Below are 20,727 nucleotides of genomic sequence, written 5' to 3'. Positions count from 1 at the left end.
TCCCCCGCCGGCCACCTGCTTATTGTGAGCTCTTTGTCAACCACACTGCCAGCTGCATGCACTGCCCATAGGGTTGCCAACCTCCTGGTGGTTAGATAAACAATTATATCAACCGTACTAAACTGTTAGTTGTACAAACTGCGAGTACGTGCTCAAATGTGAAAGTGTGTCTTTATAGTATAACAATAAAAAATAAACAAAAAATTCAACCTAAACAGTGTGACTTATCCTAAGCTAACTTATCTAAGGTGTGATACAACATACATATATACAATATATACACAATGGAAAAAGCTGTCAGAATCAGGCGTTTACCTCGAGCATCCCTCAAAAGCAGATTCAAAGAGGCAAGTGGTCCTGAAGCAATAGTACTTTATTAGGAGCAAAAGGTTAAATTAAAGAACTGACTGTCTACAGAACTAAGAAGGCTGTTAATGGCTTGACACGGGCAGAATACATGGTTAAAAACACTTCAGCTAGAGAAAGGAAAACAAAGTGAAACAATTCCGAGATAACATTCCCAGGGCACGGTAGACACCACAACAGGAGAGGAGTATTGCAGGCTGGGGAGTATTGCAGGCTGAGAGCATAACAGGATGAGAGAATAACAGGATGAGAGACTATACACAGGGTTCGTGGCATGTGAACCAGAACTTTGACCTGTAGCCAATCTCTGGCCTGGGTCCTGCCAAGAGCCTGTTTTCAGATGACTTTGGTCAGAACCTGACATTCTGCCCCCCTTAGGGCCCCCCCATTCCGCAGCTGTTCGAGGCTTGTGGGGATAAGTGTCGTGGAACTGACGAACCAGTTGGGAGGCTGCTACGTGATGTTCGACAACCCATTCATCATGGCCATCCCGTTTCCAACGAACCAGATAGTAGAGGACCCCCCCTGCGTATGCGGGAATCCAAAATTTTGGACACTTCGAAGTGTTCTTCCCACACACACACACCAATACTGGAAACTCTGGTGGGGGCTCAGGATGCCACTCAGGGTTGGGTATTTTCTTTTTCAGAAGGCTGATATGAAACACGGGGTGGATAGGGCTGTCAATTCGGTTCCATCCGACAAGAAAAACAGCTGAATTTTCCCTGATTCGGCAGTTTCTACTTCGGATAGAACCGAAGTCAAAAAAGGAGGGGACAATGACGAACCGAACTCAACGAGTTTGAGCAGACTCTGGATAAATTCATACAAGTTTGGCGCCCCCAAAGCAGCATTCTCCCGCTGCCAATCGGTGGCCAAGCTGGGTCTTCTTCTGGCCAATCAATCCTGGATGAGTGCGTGACCCCATCTGCTGCACGACCCGGGGAGAGAAAGAGAGACTGGGAGTGTCTGTTTGTGACCCCAGCTGCTGCACGACCCGGGGATAGAAAGAGAGACTGGGAGTGTCTGTTTGTGTGAGAGAGATCCCCATGGGGGGGTGCGTGTACACATTTGCGGCTTTCCATGGCTCCGGGGGGGGGGCATTTTTTGAGATAGAGGTCCCAAACTTTCAGTGCAGCTTGAGGGGACCCTTCTTGCAAGAACCCCCAAGTTTTGTAAAGATTGGGTCAGGGGGTCCCGAGATATGGGGCCCGGAAGGGGTCCCCCCCAAAAAAAATTGCCCATTGGAATAAAGCCATTAAAAACACATTAGCAGCTTTCCACGGCTCCGGGGGGCATTTTTGGAGGTAGAGGTCCCAAACTTTCAGTGTAGCTTGAGGGGACCCTTCTTGCAAGAACCCCCAAGGTTTATGAAGATTGGGTCAAGGGTCCCGAGTTATGCGGTCCCCCCCTCCATCCATCCATTGGAATGATTGGGAGCAGGCGATCCTTAATGTGCATCTAGAGAGCGGCAAATCCAAGGCAAAACCTCCTGTGCATAGATGGCCAGAGAGAGTCTGTGTGTGTGAGTCTGCTAGAATCGGTTTGGATTACTCCTGAGTCCTGAGTCCCAGTCTCTGCTCCTGATGGACGAGAAGAAGACATCCACAGTATGACCCATTTTGGGGCTTTTCTCTATAACTTTTTTCCTGTGTGTGTGTGTATGTGGGGGGGGGAGATTCTGTGTGTGTGTGTGAGAGAGAGAGGGGGGGAGCCAAAGGGGGGTGGGTTTACCTGTTCTGCTGGGTGGTGGGCTTGATTGCCTCTGTGTGGGACTGAGCTTTCTGCTGTTTTCACCGGTTGCCAACTTTGTCTGGAGTTAACTGGGGGTTAACAGAGTCTCTCTCTGGCTGGCTCCTATTGTTTCCAATGGGCTGTGCAGCTGTTCCTGTTGTTTCTAATGGGCTAGCCTGTCATTCGTTTTAGTACATCCCATGTCACTGAGTCTCTCTCTGTCTGGCCCGTTCTTCTCCTTCGTTTGGAATATGTGTCTTCTGGTTCGGGGGGACTGTTCTGCTGGGGGGGCTTGATTGCCTCTGTGGAGTGTGATTTGGGGGGTTACCTGTCCTAGGGGGGGCTTGATCTCTTTGCGAGTGTGATTGTTGCTGTGGAAGATTTGAATCCAGCAGCATGAAATCTATCAATACTGAAGATATGCAATATGCGCAGGTCGCACTTACGCAAGTAGTGTTATAAGATGCACTTTGGCTGTGTTGAAGTGAAAAGATACGTACGTTACCCATGATACTTATGCTGTTTACCACATTTTGGTGACTTCCGGTAGAGTGCTGGCCCAAGCACTATGTCCCTCGAGGAGCTCCCCGAGGGAATCCAAGAAACTTTCAAATTGGGGTGGAAAAAGGCACTCTGCCCCAGCCCGAAATAGTGGACTGGGATGCAGGATTACCCCTGCAAGCCGTGAAGAGCGGTTTTGACTCCCATATTCTCTGAGAGAGCTTTTAAGCCTCTCAGAGGTGTGGATGCTGTCCCTCCGGCAACTGAGGGGATTTCCGTCGCCATGAACGTCTCTTTGGCTCCAAGCTTCGACCTCCTCTATCTATCAACATTTGAATAATAATATTTTTGGAATGAAAACCTCATCTTCCGAAATTGGAGTAAGTTACAAGAACTCTTTTGTTTTTACCTTGAATTTGAAGTTTTGAAAGACCAGGAATATCACCTATGCAATCTGCGTTTCTCCGCCCAAAATATAAGTGACTTTGTAATTTAAAAAGATACTAGATAAATCGGCAGGAGCCTTATCTACCTGATCTGTACTTAGACACAACAAACAAGACTTTTGAAAACCATTATAATCACCAATTAGACCCCGAGACGTTGAAAGGGGTGGGAATAGACAAGAAAAATTTCTTGAGTCTTTCCGGCTTGGGAAGGTCCTCCAGCCACGTTTTCACTAAAACGATCTATCTCGGAGCACCGGAAGACAGCAAGGAAATATACTCGCTGCTATAACTAAGATCCAGCACCACTGAGATCGGAGAGGACAGACTAAATCGTAGGACTGGAAGTGCGTTTCCCTCATGCAACTGCAAAATAACTCCTACAACTCGGGATCATAGAGAGGAGACGACGGAAGGTCCGCGAACTAACAACATCCTGTCTCATTTTTATTACAACAGGAAAAATTTTAATTGATTAAAGTTGGCGGATATATAAAGCAAACAGAACTGGGCCCTGCCATTCCTCTTAAAAGGCAAATATTAAGGATATAAGTTTTGACTTTATTAAAGACTGGATTTTTAAGTATAACTTCTTTTGTAACATCAACATTTTTGGAACCTGTGTTAGAAATAAATATGGATGAGACTAAAAAAAAATACAGGAAATGCTAGCAAAACAAACTGATATATTTGCTAAACAACAGGATCAACTGAGAAAACAGCAAGAAAAAATGTCACACCAATTGACCCAATTAACTAGTATGCTAACCAACTTTACCCAAACTATCAGTCAAAAACTGGACATTTTGACAAGTGACATGAAAAACATAAAATCACAAGTGACTACAATAAAAACAGATATGGGACAAATGGATTTATCAATAAAAAAGACGGTTGAAGAACAGAAAGAAATAAAAGAAAAAGTGGAAATTCAAGATCAACAAATTAAAGCTATGCATTCCCAAGAAGAGAGTATTAAAGACCAACTGGCTATGATGGAGATGAAAGTAAGAGAATCTAACAATCGCCTTCGCAATTTGCCAGAAGAATTAGGTGACACTAGAGAATCAATTATAAAATCACTGGCTGGTTTAACTCATATAAGTGAACAAGATTTGAACTATGCAATAAATAGAATATACAGAATCCCTTTACCATCCAGACTGGAAAAATCAAAGACTAGAGATGTCAAGATCTCCTTCTATGACAATAGGATGAAAGACACCATTATGCAAATCTTTTACGACAATCCTCTGTCAGTGAAGGGAAATCCATTGATAATACTTAAACATATCCCTCAACATTTGATGATGAAGAGAAACATGTATAAAGAATTTACTGTGATACTGAAGAGGAATGCAATAAGATTTTCCTGGATATTTCCACAGGGATTCACTCTTACCTACAATGGGGTCAGAGTCACCATCATTTCACTGGAAGACATTGACATTTTTTTTGAAATATTATGAACAAGACTTAGCCAGCTCTATTCTAGAGCAGAAGCAAGAACAAGAAGAAGGGAAAGAAGCTCCATCTTTGAAATCTGGCCAAAAAGGAACAAATATAAAAAATTCTTGAAATGGTGGAAAAACCAAAATCCATGGCAAGAATAAATCTAAAAGACACTGTACAACCTATGGGTGAAAGAGAGACTCGGAGAAATTACTAGGGAATTAAACAACAACTAGTAAATTTTAGTTATTATTGATCTAATCCTTTTATTTTAATGATAATCTCTGAAAATAACCTTTCTACTATTATGTTAAAGCTAACAGATAATATGAAATTGCTATATCTATTATAGTGGTGGGAAATAGAAATGAAACTTCAGTTTGAAATACCCTAGCAGGATTAGAATTTTAAATACAAAAGAGTGTACAAGTTTATAGCAAGACGGAGGAAGATGAAGGGGAAGTCTTTTTATTTTATTATATTATATTTTATTAATGATGAAAGAGCTTTTCGACAATATTATTAAATTGCTTCTTATGCTACCTATTCATAAAATCTATATGTTGTTGAAAAGTTTTTCCTTACAGTATAATATTTGAAAAAATATATTTAAAAAATTTTATATAAAAAAAGATACTTATGCTGTTTACTTACGCTTTGAGCAGGATGCACTGTCGGCGTAGTTACATCGGCTCTTAGAAGCCATGGACTGGCTTCTACTGTGTGTGCAGAGGCAGATCTACTGTGAAACTAATGAAGCTTAAGCTTCAGGGCCCCCAATCCTGGAGGGCCCCCCAAAGCAACCTTTTTTTAATGAGTGAAATTCTCTACAAAATCGAAGGATTTTTTTAGTGATAGAATCATAAACTGTTAGGTTGAAGTACTTAATATTGACTTTAGAAAATGCTCACATGGCCTCAAAATGTCCCTGTAATTGAAAAAAATTCAAAATTTTCTTGGGGGCTTGCAGTGCTCGAACCCCCAGCTGTAAGGGCTCACTGAGCTCACCAGAATTGATTCATAGCCTACATTTTGGCAGCTAGTGTCGCAGGCAACCATATGTGAACAGGATTTTGATATAAAAACATGTCCCATTAGGCTTCATAAGGATAGAAATGTATTAAAATGTGTTAAAAAATGTTATGTCACTTCATAGACTGGAACACCTTTGACTGTATAAGCTCAAGGCTTACTTTTGTAGAAGCAAAATCAGATTCTGCTGCTATAGTCATTTATTACAGCTGTCACAGATAAAGGTCACAGCTGCAGGTGTGCTTATCTGATTAAGCAAAGCATACTGCTTGACAAGGAATGATAGACACTGTCATATCTACTAACTACTGCAGATGGCAGTCAAGTGCATAGTACTGCTTATAAGGCCTATTGATGAACTACTGGCTAAGTTACTGTTTATTTATAGAATGCTTTAGCTGAGGGATTCTAGAACCAAAGTTGACTGGACCTATTCCAGTACATCTACATGAAAAAGGCCCTGAAAAGGTATAAATAGAGACCTTTCTCTGACTACAGGTTAGAGAGGTTCCTGATAGTCTAAATCTACTGACCTATGGACTTCCTCCATCTACCAAAGATGTAAAACCTTGGCAGCCTAATTCTTGCGTGAATTAGGAACCTGATTCTTGCGTGAATTGGGAACAATCATTTATACTTGTCTCTATTTCTGGAGAACTCTCACGGAGAGAGGTATTATGCCACACAGTCTGTCTCTCTGAAGACTGATTGTCTGGAATAACTGTCTGTACAATGCTTCATCCTGAATATGTGATGAAGGCCCTTATACTCTAAGGATTATAAGGGTATGGATCTTACCATATTTGAATATGGTGACATTGAGAGCTCATTTGTTCTAACAAGACTAATGTCTTCTCATAAGATCTATCTTATGTATAGACTTCCTAGTTCTGACAGACAAGATGTAAATGCAGCTTCTCTAAGAATCCCACTACCAGAGCATATTCCAGGGGTTTCTCTACACAAGGAGGAAGCACTGAATATACTCTGCAGTCAGTTCTAAGACTGAGGTCTCACACAGAACTGTCTGACATACACATGCATACATAAACATGCATCACAGCCAACAATGGCTAACACATAGAATTACTCCAATTGGAATACATATAATTGGAATACATGGATGGAGATCCATGGAGCCTTAAGCTCTTAAACTGAACTATACTCAGTACTCTCTAAAGATTGGCACTGTCAGAGAGATTGCCCAATAGAGTTTATACTCTACACATAATGTTAAGTTTTACACATAGCTTCAAATACTGATTAATTACAGTATAGCCAAACCAACAAGGTGGCTCTTAGCTATACAGCAATGCTTAAAGCAAAGCATACTCAAAGATGGCTTTCACATACCCTTTTCTAATTTGAACATGGGCTTCAGACCAATAAACCTCAAACATATAGAGACTTTATGGTCTCATGCCTCCAGTCACAAACAGACTGCTGGAAGAGCTATAGTATCAGCTCTAACATTAAACTATGGAACCAAAGAGATCTCTCCTACCTTTACAACTACTAAAGGCAGTGAAATAACAGACTAATACTTAGAGAATACCTGAAGGAAATCTAACTATTCTAAGTGAACTTATGGAATCCTTACAGAAGCTCTGCAATGACATGACTGGGTAAAGTATGTCTTATATTTAAATAATTTGAATTAGGATACTTATTCAATGCACTAACCACTGTTTTACAAGATTTCTGTAAACTGTATTATTTCCTGAATGAAATATATACTTGGGAAACTCATATATAGAGTCATAGATTGTTGATATTGCTAATATTGCTTGCATACATAAAATAGTATTTTGTTCCTGTTGAACTAACTAATATAGTTTTTATTTCTGTAACCATTTACATGCATATACTTTATGTGAAATAAATAGTATTTTTATTCATATATTCTTTTCATATTTTTGCTGGAACATTTCAAGAGAAAGTCTATCTCGCAAGAGGTGGAAAGTGTTGATCCCTGCTTAGTGGGTAGCAGGCTGAATAAGATAAAATATCCCTTTTCAGGAAGGGGTCAATTCTAAGAGCTTGGTTACCTTAACGGCATGGACCACGACAGTTGGCGACCGCGGCAGGACTCAGAGCGCGTTCAGACGTGGGTGCAAATCCTGAGATCCTGAGTTTTCTGAATATTCATAAAAACCATTGGTATTTAATCCTTGCAAGGTACCTGAGACATAGCACAGGTGATTTACAACTCTATGAACATGCAAATAATGTGGATATATGCAGTTACCTTAGTTGGTGGTAAATGGCCAACTAACTTCATATTGTGAAGGTTTATAGGTAAGAAGTGGAGATAATTGCATGACACTTTGCCCTTGTATACTGTACAATGAGCCAGGGCATATGTACTAAGGTAAATGAACCAATGGATGTTTTCCTTATGTATTTACAAGTATTTACAAGGGAAATAAAGGTTAACATGGTAACCTGAAAGAAACAGCCAATACTTTGGCTGAGCAAGCAAGCAACTCTATGTATGTATACAATACAACTCTATAAAAATGTACTTTGTATAACATGTACTGAAATATGTGTGTTAAGTACTGACAAAAGGGTGATTTCTATTCCAGCTTCAGTATATCTGGAGTAAAGGTATCATATTCTTATGAGAGTATAAGATATGAATGAAGTAATGTGAATAATGTATATTAACTTATCTGGTATTATCCCCAGAGCCTCAGATGGTTGACAGGGATGGTTGCCCTTTATGCTTCATGTCAAACTGGTGAAGATGAATTCCTCATGCATAGTACATTGAACATGCTCTATTGACTATTGAAGACCATTTTCATGTAACGAGGCTTTTTCCATTGTGTATATATCCCATATATGTATGTTGTATCACACCTTAGATAAGTTAGCTTATGATAAGTCACAAGAAGAGAAATTGTAAATCTCACTAATAATAAATGGATTAGTATAGTAGAAAACATTTAATTACTTCCATTAAAAATTAATTATTTTGTAAGTCCTCCATTTTCCCCTAACACTCATTTAATACATTTTATATTTCTAGTAAATTAATATCATATATGGTTCTATTTCCATTATAGCCAATCCTTTTAACTGGTTCCTTTTTAATCTCATCCAAAAGGGAAACTAGACTCTTTTAAATTAGTCCCTTTGTCCAGAATTTCCAGCATTTCCTCTTTTCGTCATTAACAGTAAGCGTGCGTCGAAGAGCATCCTTGGAAATTGTTGGTAGAATCTCTTCTGCAGATAGATGATCTCCATGGTAAATCCAAGTTGCAATATCTTGCATCTCGAATTCAAAGAAAAGGATCCTGACGGCTCCAGTTTTTCTACTCATTAAGTCCTCCAAGCAGATGTTGAAAAGTTCATCAGGCAGATTGAAGAGACAGAGGTCAAAGTCACTCACATTCAGATCCGTTGTTGTCAGCTGGGCTATTGCAGTTTGTTTATTGTAGTTCTTGATTTCCTTTGCAGGATTCTTCTGTTCTTCATCTTTCTTGTCAACTAGAGGGCCCTCTAGTATCACCTCTGACCTCATTGTGATAATTTGGGTTTTTATGTCTTTAAGATTGTCTAAGATGATATCCAGTTTTTGATTAATAAGTTGGTATGAAATGTTCATTAAAGCAGAGAATTGTTCCATCTGTTTAGTCAGATATTCCATGGTTGCTTCTTCTGAGAATTTCTGTTGAAACTCAGTTAGTAAAATCCAGGCAAATATACCAGTGTAGTAAATAAAGAGGTGTTGCAGGAATCAAGGTCGTAAACCTTCCGTTCCTTGTGTTCAGGAACTTGGGAGATATTTGACAGTACACACTAATGCCACACTTCCGATTCCAAGTTCTCTGGCTCTCTCGCGATGATAGATTGTTTCCGGGAAGGACATGGCAGGAAAGCTTTGTTTAGTTAGAAAGACGACTCTTCGGTGTGAGAGAGATTTCTCCTCCTCCCTCCCCTTTATACGTAGTAGTTCCTGATTGGTAACTGAAGCGTCTTTCAAAAATCTTAGTTGTTATGTCTTCCCACTGATCAAATTGATAAGATTCCTGCCTGGTTATCTGATCTTTTCTTGTTTTTAAAGAGTCATTTAAACATTGAGTGGGGAGATACGGATTCGACAGATGTATTTAGCAGTCTCCCGGGACTTCCAAGTCCAGGTAAAACAAAAGAATTCTTTTAAACTTACTCAGATTTTAGGAGAGTAGGTATTCTTACTTCTGTATAGTTGCTTAGATGGTAGTAGATAGGGGAGAGCGAAGCCTAATTCCAAAGAGACATCTGCGGTGATTTATCACCCCTCAAGCCAGGCGGGACTGCTACTGAATCTCCGAAGTCTTAAAACTCAGAGAGTTCAGGAGTCAAACCGCTCTTCATCGGCAGCAGGAGATTCCCTGACACCCGTTCCACTATTTAGGAATCAGGAGGGGCGCATTGGCACCCCTATTTAAGACATTTCTTTGTTCCCCAATGGGAGCCCCTGGAGAGACGGAGTGCTTCACTCAGCAGCCCTAGCGGAAGTCCTGAATGTCTCTTGCCTTGAAAACCCCATGATGGGTCGCCACCATTTGCCTGTGAGTTGACAGCAGTTTCCACCACCACTCTTGCTGTAGTTCCTCTGAGGAGGAGAAGTGACCAGCAGCTTCTTTGTCCCTGTGGTTGTGAAGGGGGGCAGAAATAAACCTGACGACAGGTGTTCAGAGGAGGGGGGCTGGCTGATTGCTTCACCTACAAGAAGGAGGTGTGGGACAGGAAACAGAAGGAGGATGTGACAGAAATGGCAACGAGGAACAGAGAAATGGGTTTTGTCCAAGAGATGTGGCGAACGTAGGCTGAATTTGTTGTGATGGGGGCTGGGTGGCACGCCTGAATTGTGGTTATGGTGTAGGACAAAACACCAGAATAAACAGATACCCCGTGTTTAGGCTCACAGATGCTCCTGGTCGCACAGCCCTTGGCGGCAAACGTGGTGGTGTTGGCAGCTGCAAAGAAAACGAAACGTTTGTCATTCCAAATGAGACCACATCACATTCCATAGCTTGCATCGGCCTTTTATGCATGTGTAAGGTAGGACTGTGGCTCAGTGAACTGGATTAGTTTCCCCACTCCTACACATGAAGCCAGCTGGGTGACCTCAGGTCAGTCACAGGGTGTCTGTTGTGGGGAGGGGAAGGGAAGGAGATTGTGAGCCAATTTGCTTCTTCCTTTAGTGGTAGAGAAATTCTGCATATAACCTCCTCCTCCTCCTCCTCCTCCTCCTCCTCCTCCTCCTTCTTCTTACCATTGGTCCATCAAGGTCAATATTGGTCATTTATGCATGGTCGCTTTAACCTCCTTTATTCCCCCTTTCAGCCAGGATCAAAGTAACCCGGGTTGGGGGAAACTGTATGCTGGCTGGAATGATCAGGGGCGAAACTGTGTGCTAATGGAGGCATGAATACAGAAAAGCAGTCTCCCAAGTTCAAATCAAGTCCCATCCCTTTAAATGCTGCTCTGTAATTGGCTGACTTCGCAGTACTCACCCTGAGAGAAGATCTCCTTCCCCCCAGCCCCAACTGCCATATAAAAAAGCAATTAAAGAACAAAAACAAAAAAATTGAGTAATCTGAAAGAAGGGGGGGATCCAAGCCTTGTTTTTAAAAAGCCTTACTTTTGCTCAGAAAGAGCTCCGAGGTAGCAGGAAGCACTTGAATCCCTGCCTCTTTACACACTGCTTCGTGATTGGCTGTGAGAGAAGCCAATCTTCTGTGCTTCCCTTGTTTGGCTATCTTTATGCTGCATTGAAGAGGGGTTTGGAAAAGGGTGGTGTGAAGCTCAACCCAAGAAAGTTGTACGTTCACTCAGTGATTCCAGAATGAGCTAGGATGAGCAGTTTAATTAGGGCCAAAAGAGGAATGGGAAAAGCCAGGTTTATTTTGCATTGAAACAGGGTTGAGCTGACAAGGAATGAGGTAACGTGCATACTGAAAAATTTGATCCTGGTTGAAACAGGGAATAAAGCAAGTTAAAGCGAGTGCGACTGTTCATAAATGACCACTCAAACTGGCAGCAGCCCTCCAGGGTTTCTGGCACTTTCACATCACCTACTACCTGATCCTTTTAACTGGAGTTGCCGGGGATTGAACCCAGGACCGTCTGCATGTCAAGCAGATGCTCTGTCACTGAGCCACAGCCCCTCCCTGTAAACCCATTCCTGGTTTCCCTTTAAGCCCTGTTAAGGTCAGCTTCTGAGGCCAAGCCACATCAACTAAATTCTACCCGTTTCTACCAACCAGTTCTACCAAAGTTTGTTCTGCTGCTCTTCATAGACTTACTGATGCCTTGTAAGGAATCCAGCGTGCCTGTCACGTAGACACAGTGATTCTCAGATCCAGTACAACCCAGGGTCCTTTCAGCAACACAAGAATGAGAATCTTGTACATAACAAATTGGGCAGCTGAACCCATTTCGTGTCGTATTTTCTGGTGGTACTGAAAAGAAAATCAATATAGGATCAATATAAGCATAGCAATGAGAGCATATGAACATAAGAGCCCTACTGTATCAGGCTTAGTGGTCCATCTAGTCCAGAATCCCATCTCACACAAGTTAATCTGGAGGCCCAACAGGGCACAGAGGTGAAGGCTTTCCGCAATGTTGCACTGGGATTCAGAAGTTTACTGCCTCTGGATGTGGAGGTTTCCATTAGTCACCATGGCTAGTAGAAATGGACAGACATGTCCTTCATTAACCTGTTTAAAGCTATCATCGCATGGATATTCACAGAGAGATTTAAAAAAAAGAAGAATATGAAACAAAAGGTCACAAATCAAGTGGGCCCCAGGGCGACCAATTGATCACAAACTGAATATGGCCACATATGGAGTAGCCAAGGTTGAGCAAATAAGGCAGAGAGGACCATTGGGGTATGGGGATAGAGTGTCTCTCCTTCAAATGGTAACTTTCACTTTGGATAGATACCCAAAGAAGGTTGACGAACAGCCTAATAATACGAATACCAGTGGGTTACACAAGATAAACCAGCAGAACTGTAATCCAACACAAATCATAAAAAAATATATTTGTATTGTATTGAAGTTGTGCTGATTTATCGTATGTAACCCATTGGTTATTTGTACTATCATTAGGTCGTTTGTCACCCTTCTTTGGGTGCCTGGTTTTTCTGGCTTTCACTTTGGAAGCAGATGTTAAGGGCTGTTTATATGTTACTCTAGTCTTCCATCTCTGGGGCTAGTGGGTGGAAAGTCCCGCCAGGGGCAGCCAATTTATGGTGACCCAGAGGGGCTTTCAAGGCAAGAGACTTTAAGAAGTGGATTGCCATGGCCTGCCTCTGTGTAAGTGACCCTGAATTTCCTTGGTGGTCTCCCATCCAAGTACTAACATGGGCCAACCCTGATTAGCTTCTGAGATCTGATGAAATCAGGCTAGCCTGGGCTATCCAGGTCTCTAGAGATTCATAACGCTATAGTATCCATGTCATTTAATTCAGTGCCCCCTGGAGGCCAAACATCAGTATGAGATACACACATATAACTGATTCATTTCTGCAGCTCTCTCCACGGCAGCACAAAGCACCCCTTCTCAGTGTTATCTGAGGGCCAAGAGTCATAGTCCTGATGCCGGTTTTGCAAGCTGTATATTCCGTACAGGTCTTGAAGATGCCTGAAGATTGCTCCGTGCCTATTCAAAACAGAAGAAGAGACTCAATAAACTGAACAATGACTCAACAAGTGAGAGCTAGACTTACCATATGCCCAGTTCTGGCAGGCAATTGTCTGCCAATTAACCAGGCAAACACAGAAATAAGGCTGCTTCTTCTCTTGGGCAATCCTGCGCACACGGCCGCACGTGGCGCGATTACATCCAGATTACATCACTTCCAGGGTTTACCCTGGAAGTGCCACATCACAATGGGGATGTTCTTGCACTCCCCCCCCAAATTCTATGATTTCCATAGAGTTTAGGGAGTACTAGAGCATCTTGTGTGATGCAGCCACGCGCGCAGGATCACTGCCCCCAGCCCTCCCCTAAAAACCTCCCGCCAGTGGTGAAGGGGGACCTGGCAACCCTAGTGAGAGCCAGTGTGGTGCAGTGGTTAGAGTGTCAGGCTAAGATTTGGGCAACCCAGGTTCAGCTTCTCACTCTGCCAAGGAACTTGCAGAGGAACCACGGGTTGTTCCTTGGAGTTACGCATGAGTTTTCCGTCCATTAGAGATGACCTCGTGCCCAGCCCTCGCAATGTCTGGGTCTTCCCATTCCTCTGTTAACCCGACTCTCCCCTGAGCAAAGCCCGGGTGAAATCCCCATGCAGAAGGCAAAGTGCGGGGCACGCAAGCTTGGTCTCACTCACAGCCAATTACAAAGCAGCATGTCCAGAGGTGGTGGTTGAAATACTTCCTGTTTCCTCTGAGCTCTTTCTGAGCAGAAGAAAATCTTTTTAAAACCAAGGTTTGGATTTCTCCTCCCTTCCCCTCCTTTCAGATTGCTCTGTTTTTTATGTTATTGTTCTTAAAATGCTTTTTTATGTGGCAATTGGGTTTGGGGGGGGGGTTTCTCTCACAGTAAGCACTACAAGTAAGCCAATAATAAAGCAGCATTTAAAGGGGCGGGACTTGATTTGAGCTTGGAGACTGTTGGTGCATAGACTCCTAAAAGCAAAGTGTGGGTCCAGCAAGCAACAAACCTCAGGTAAAACTCCCATGCATAAATGACCATACTTTCTGCCTGACCTACCTCACAGGGTTGTTGTGTGGAGATTAATGTAAGCTGATTTTGTCCCCATTGTGGAGAAAGATTTTTCCAAGACAGAGGTTGCAAGGGGTGGGGAAATGGAAAACTTAAGACAGATAAAGGTAAGTTGGCTGTTGGGTGGGAAGGAGATAGGGTTGCCAGGTGCCTCTTTGCCACCGGCAGGAGATTTTTGGGGCGGAGCTTGAGGAGGGAGGGGTTTGGGGAGGGGAGGGGATTCAATGCCATAGAGTCCAATTGCCAAAGCAGCCATTTTCTCCAGGTGAACTGATCTCTATCGGCTGGAGATCACTTGTAATAGCAGGAGATCTCCAGCTAGTACCTGGAGGTTAAGTTAAATATAGTACAGGCTCTCAAGTAAATGCAAACACATGTATTGACAAGTACAAAAGTGCAAGTGCTATTGTTGTGACAAAGGAAACTTATAACTCTAAAAACGGATACAATACACAAAAGTAACAAAGCTACTTCAAAAACAACAAGGATATTATGACAACAAGGATATTATGTACACTTTTTCATATGCCAACTGTGATGGAAAACAATTCATATACATTAAAAATCAAAGTCAGTGACTCTGTATCAAAGTCTCTTATTTCAAAACAGTCCTGTTTTGAAATAAGAGACTTTGATAGAGTCACTGACTTTGATTTTTAATGTATATGAATTGTTTTCTATCACAGTTGGCATATGAAAAAGTGTACATAATATCCTTGTTGTCATAATATCCTTGTTGTTTTTGAAGTAGCTTTGCTACTTTTGTGTATTGTATCCGTTTTTAGAGTTATAAGTTTCCTTTGTCACAACAATAGCACTTGCACTTTTGTACTTGTCAATACATGTGTTTGCATTTACTTGAGAGCCTGTACTATATTTCCCTTAGCCAGACTATCTTTAGTACTAGTGTATAGTTATCTCAGCAGTACCTGGAGGTTGGCAACCCTAGAAGGAGATAGGGTTGCCAACCCCAGGTTGGGAAATACCTGGAAATTTGAGGGGTTGAGCCTGGAAAGGTGGGGTTTGAGGAGGGGAGGGAACTCATAAGGATATAATGCCATACTCCACCCTCCAAGGCAACCATTTCCTTCAGGGGAACTGGAGTTTCTAACCTCTAGATGAGGGCTGGAGATCACCCAGAATTACAACAAATCTCCAGATGACAGAGATCAGTTCACCTAAGGGGGACTGATTGCAGTAGTTGGGAGATCCATTGTGATTCCAGGAGAGCCCCTGACACCACTGCTGCTGCTGTGTGTGTGGTAGGGTTGCCAACCTCCAGGTAGTACCTGGAGAATCTCCTGCTATTACAACTGATCTCCAGCTGATAGAGATCAGTTCACCTGGAGGAAATGGTTGCTTTGGCCATTGGACTCTATGGCATTGAAGTTCCTCCCCTCCCCAAACCCCTCCCTCCTCAGGCTCCGCCCCAAAAACCTCCTGCCAGTGGCAAAGAGGGACCTGGCAACCTTAGTGTGCGGGGAGAGCAGGTTGGCGGCTCGGAGGGAGATGGGGGGATAGAGAGAGTGTGTAAAAAGAGGGGTGGCAAACAAGACTGGGAGGGAGGAAGCAAAGGAATGGGATAGCTGCTCTTTCAAGTTTCCTGTGGGTCCCCATTTGCCAGTTATAATTCCAGGAGACCTCTAGGCCCCATCTGGAGGTTGGCAGGCCAAGGATGTCAGCCAGTTTGTTTGTCTGCTTCTCACTGTGAGGGTCATGCTGCCATTATTTGCCCACAGGTGGTCAGTTCTATCTAGGGATTCCAGCCTAAAGGTGGGACCTGGGGATCCCCTGGAGTTACAGCTCATCTCCAGGTGATGGAGATCAGTTACCCTGGAGAAAATGGATGCTTTGGAGATTGGTCTCTACAGTATTGTACTCCACTGAGGTCCCTGTCCTCCCCAGTCTCCAACCCCAAATCTCCAGGAGTTTCCCAACCTGGATCTGGAAACCCTGCTCCCCCACTCCCCGCCGGTAGCCAGGGGGGACCTTTCAACCCTAGTGCTATCTTGGAATTCAAGGGGGAGTCTTCATATAAAACACATACCTTGGGTCATTGCAATGGCCAGTCTAGTTAAGTAGTGAAAAGGGTAACTAATTGAATGGTAATTCTTAGCTCACACTTAATTGCATGCAGGTGCATGAAATTGTATTACTTGTATTAAGCATAAAATGAAAGTCAAACTGGGCAGTGCGTGACTCTCATCTTTCTGCCTCTGTGTTTGAGGTGCACTATTATTTTAAATTATTATTATTATTTAAGTGATGTCAAATGGGGAGGGGGTAACAAATTGTACAGGAAGTGCAACTCCAGGAACACTTGCAATCTCTTTTATTTTGCTATAACTAACAGTGACCCCTAGTGGCAAACATCTGTCTCTACTGGCACTGTTGAAATAGGAGTACTTTAGATGGTATATAATGCCTAAGCTATTGCAAAGGCAAGTGAGGGATTTGATGGGAAGTGTTGGAAATGTCAAAGCATAGATGCACCATTCTGTCACATGTGGTGGACTTGCAAAAAAACAAGAAAATATTGGAAAATGATGCGCGATGAAATTCACGGAATATCAAAATTCAAATTTGTCCTAGATTCAAAAAGTATGTTGTTTAATATTTTGCCAGACAATATGCCAAATATATATAATGAATTCTTTAAATATATGGTGACAGCGGCAAGAGTGGATAATGCAAGAAAGTGGAAAGCAGATTACCCAAATGTAACTGAATGGACAAACAACATGGCAGAATATGCAACTATGGTTAAGTTAAAATCTTTAGTGAAAAATAGATCAACCTCTGATTTTTATGAAAAATGGAAAATATTTCTTGAGTATATAGTTGTCAACAGATAAAAATAATAGAATGTTAAAATTTAAGAAAGAAATACATCATTGAATATGCAATTATAACATTCAAAGAAGGTATAACAGAATAGAAGTTATAGAGTAAATTCCATTATGATGTAAGAATTTGATGTGTATGGTTATATGTTTGTATGTCTTCTAATATCCATTTGGGAAATAAAAAAATAGGAGAACATCATTGGAGTGATATTTACTCAAGTATTGCTTATTGCTGAATGTAGAATTTCCCCTATAGCTCACTGTAGTCAAATTCTGACTTCGGAATCCAAAGAAGTTAATAACTCTGACTAACAAAAGCTCATGCTGGAACAAATGTTAGTAGGCTTTAAGGTGCCTCTGGGCAGCTGTTTGTTTTGTTTGCCTACCAAGATTGGTCTTCCCTAGGATGGTACCGCAAGTATCTTCACCCAGGAAGCACGGCTCCATCTTTCCGTCACAGGCCTCCCCCGGCATGCTACAGACTTCGCAGACCAGCAGGTCCACTGAAAGGAGAAATACATAACAGTTCCAGGCAGAACTCAATTTCTACATATTAGTTACAGTTTTGTTCTAATTCTCTCCTCCCTTCTTGGTCTGCCAGGTTTGGCTTTGGCTTTGGTCAATATTGCTTTTGTGCCTTTAACCACAGCCTGACTCATAGAAATGTAGCATTTGAAGCTTTTTCCTGGCAAGTAAGGTTGCCAGGTCCCCCCCCCCCGCCCCGGCCACTGGCAGAGCATGGGGGGTAGGTAGGGTTGCCAACCTCCAGATGGTAGCTGGCAATTTCTCACTGTTAGAACTGATCTCTAGGTGGCAGAGATCAGTTTCCCTGGGGAAAATGGCCACTTTGGCAATTGGACTCTATGGCATTGAAGTCTCTTCCTTCTCCAAACCCTGTCCTCCTCAGGCTCCACTCCCAAAATCTCCAGGTATTTCCCAACCTGAGTTGGCAACCCTAGGATTATGGTTACCAGAACCACATTGGGAAACTCCTGGAGATTTGGGGATGGAGCCAGGGGAGGACATGAACCTCAGTGGGGTACCATGCCATAGAGTCCACCCTCCAAATTATTGTTGAAGGCTTTCACGGTCAGAGTTCATTGGTTCTTGTAGGTTATCCGGGCTGTGTAACCATGTAGGAAAGAAAATACCAAGACCACGGTTACACAGCCCGGATAACGTACAAGAACCACCCTCCAAAGTATGCATTTTCTCCAGGGGAATTGAACTCTGTCATCTGGAGATCAGCTGTGATTCCAGGGGATCCCCAGGTCCCACCTGAAGGCTGGCAACCCTACTGACAAGGCAGTCAACTGAAGGGAAAGACAATTGTCTTAATGTTTAGCTTGTGATGTTCCTGATTATGGTGGAGGGCAACCAAGAAGGGGTTGGAGCACCTTCCTTGTGAGGAAAACTTAAGAGTTTTTTCAGTTTAGGTAAAAAATATGACTAAGGGGTAGGGCTGCCAATTTCTCAAGGTACCATTACCCTCTACCACTCTTAGTGGCAGTGAGGGGAAAATAAAAAATGCAGCCTTGTGTACTTATCGGAAGTTCTTACCGGAAGCGACAAGGGGTAGCTCTAGGAGTCGCTGGAAGCACTATGGTCTTACCATTGAGTTTCTGGCCAATTTCTAGAGCTATCTTTTGTCACTTCTGGTGAGAACTTCTGGTAAGTACACAAGGCTGCTTTTTTAAAAAAATTGTTCCAGTATGGTTCACCCCCACACAAAATCCTTCTGCCAACTGCCAGTTGTCCTAGCAGCCCTACTAAGGGGAGGGGGGCCATATGATAATGGTTTGTATGCATGAGGTGGAGAAACTGGACAGAAAGACTCTCGCCCCAATACTAAAATTCAGGGGCACCTAGGGATGCCAACTCCCACTTAGGAGATTTCTGGAGATTTGGAAGGGGAGCCTGGGGAGGTTGAGATTTGGGGAGGGAAGGGACATCAACCAGGGTATAACACCCTAGACTTCACCCTCCAAAGTGGCCATTTTCTCCAGGTGGACTGATCTGTGTTGTCTGGAGATCAGTTGTAATTCCAGGAGATCTCCAGGCCCGACCTGGAGGTTGGCAACCGGAGGGGCACCCAATGCAAACTACTTCTTTATTCAAGGAACGATTAAATTGTGGCATATAAAACTAGTGCTGTTCTATTGTGTATTGTTTATTATATTACTGTCTTTTATACTTTTATCTTTTCTTATGTAATGGATGCAATTGTAACTGCTGTCAAGTTATAGTTTCTTAATTTTTCTTTTTCTGTATTCTTTCTTTGTACTTTATTTTTATATATACTTATAAAAAATTTAAACATTAAAAATTGTGGCATTCATTGGCAGTGATGGCCACCAGCAGGGCTGTATCTAGATTTTTTTTGAATGGGGGAAAATTACAAAATGATGCCTCCATGTATTATGTACATATTTTTTTATATATAGGTGTATATAATAGACATATATAATAGACATATATAATCAACAACTCTTTTAAACGATTCTCCTCCATAGAGTCACCACCAGCAGTAGCTGCTCAGCCTGCTGCCTCTGTCTGTGTGTCACCCGGGGAAGGCGCCCTCCCTTCACACACACACCCCTAGATTCAGCCCTGGCCACTAACACAGAAAGCTTTCAAAGACAGATTCATCCATCAATGACTGGTTACTGAGGCCTAGTTTTTGCTAGGGTGATAAACAGGAGTGTGAGCTGTACCACTTTATATTCTGGTGAGAACTCATGAAGCTGACTTATGTTGAATCAGACCATTCGTCCATCTGCTCAGACTGGTAGTGCTCTCCACAGTCACAGGTAGAGGTCTTTTACACCATCTCCAAGCTGAGCCTTTTAACTGGAGATGCCTGCTCAAGGTATTTGATCAAAAGAGCTTTTATCAGATGAAAGGAAAGAACTGGAGATGCCAGGAAATTAACCTGGGACTTTCTGCATGGAAAGCAGATGCTCTGCCACTGAGTCACAGCCCCTAGAGGTATGAAAGAGGGATGATCTCACTTAGATAAATGCTATCCCCCAAAAATCCCTACCGATAAAAACCAAGCATGTCAGGGGGAAAATTAAGCTCGAATGTTTCCTCCTGCCAGCTAGCTTCCCTTTGTGTGTGCATGTAATATGCAACCCCCCCATCTGATATATACCCCGAGGGTTGCCAGGTCCCTCTTTGCCACCAGTGGAAGATTTGGGGGCAGAACCTGAGGAGGGCGGGATTTGGAGAGAGGAGGGACTTCAATGCCATAGAGTCCAATTGCCAAAGCGGCCATTTTCCCCAGGTGAACTGATCTCTATCAGCTGGCGGTCAGTTGTAATAGCAGGAGATCTCCAGCTATTACCTGGAGGTTGGCAACTATATCCCCACCACACACAGAGATTTCTCAAATCAATGACATTGAGACCCAAAACCACTTTCACCATTTATCTGTCTTATTATTCATTCTCCTTCCTCACATGCCTCACTTTCTCCTTTGCTCCAAAAGCTCTTGCGTCTGTTTGACTTCCCTGTTTCAACATACTCTCCCCAGTCAACTGACTCAGCCAGGAAACAAAAAGCTTACCTGCATCAACCAAAGCAGAGAGAATGATGAAGACCAAACAGGTTTGCAT

At 42.6% G+C, this 20,727-nt stretch overlaps 1 protein-coding gene across 1 annotated transcript; it reads right to left on the bottom strand.

Moving 5' to 3' along the window:
* Window positions 1-10,247: 10,247 nt before the first annotated feature.
* LOC130475840 (phospholipase A2 inhibitor and Ly6/PLAUR domain-containing protein-like) lies at window positions 10,248-20,727 on the bottom strand. Its single transcript, XM_056847712.1, has 5 exons — window positions 20,679-20,727; window positions 17,497-17,613; window positions 13,047-13,199; window positions 11,834-11,989; window positions 10,248-10,501 (listed from the first exon to the last, which is right to left on the bottom strand). Exons 1-5 carry the CDS (start codon window positions 20,725-20,727, stop codon window positions 10,248-10,250), a joined length of 729 nt encoding a protein of 242 aa, XP_056703690.1.

The sequence above is a fragment of the Euleptes europaea genome, chromosome 3, assembly GCF_029931775.1.
Source record: "Euleptes europaea isolate rEulEur1 chromosome 3, rEulEur1.hap1, whole genome shotgun sequence".
Classification (NCBI taxonomy): Eukaryota; Metazoa; Chordata; class Lepidosauria; order Squamata; family Sphaerodactylidae; genus Euleptes; species Euleptes europaea.
Note: the sequence above shows the minus strand (reverse complement) of the source record. Positions and strands in the feature narration are given on the sequence as shown.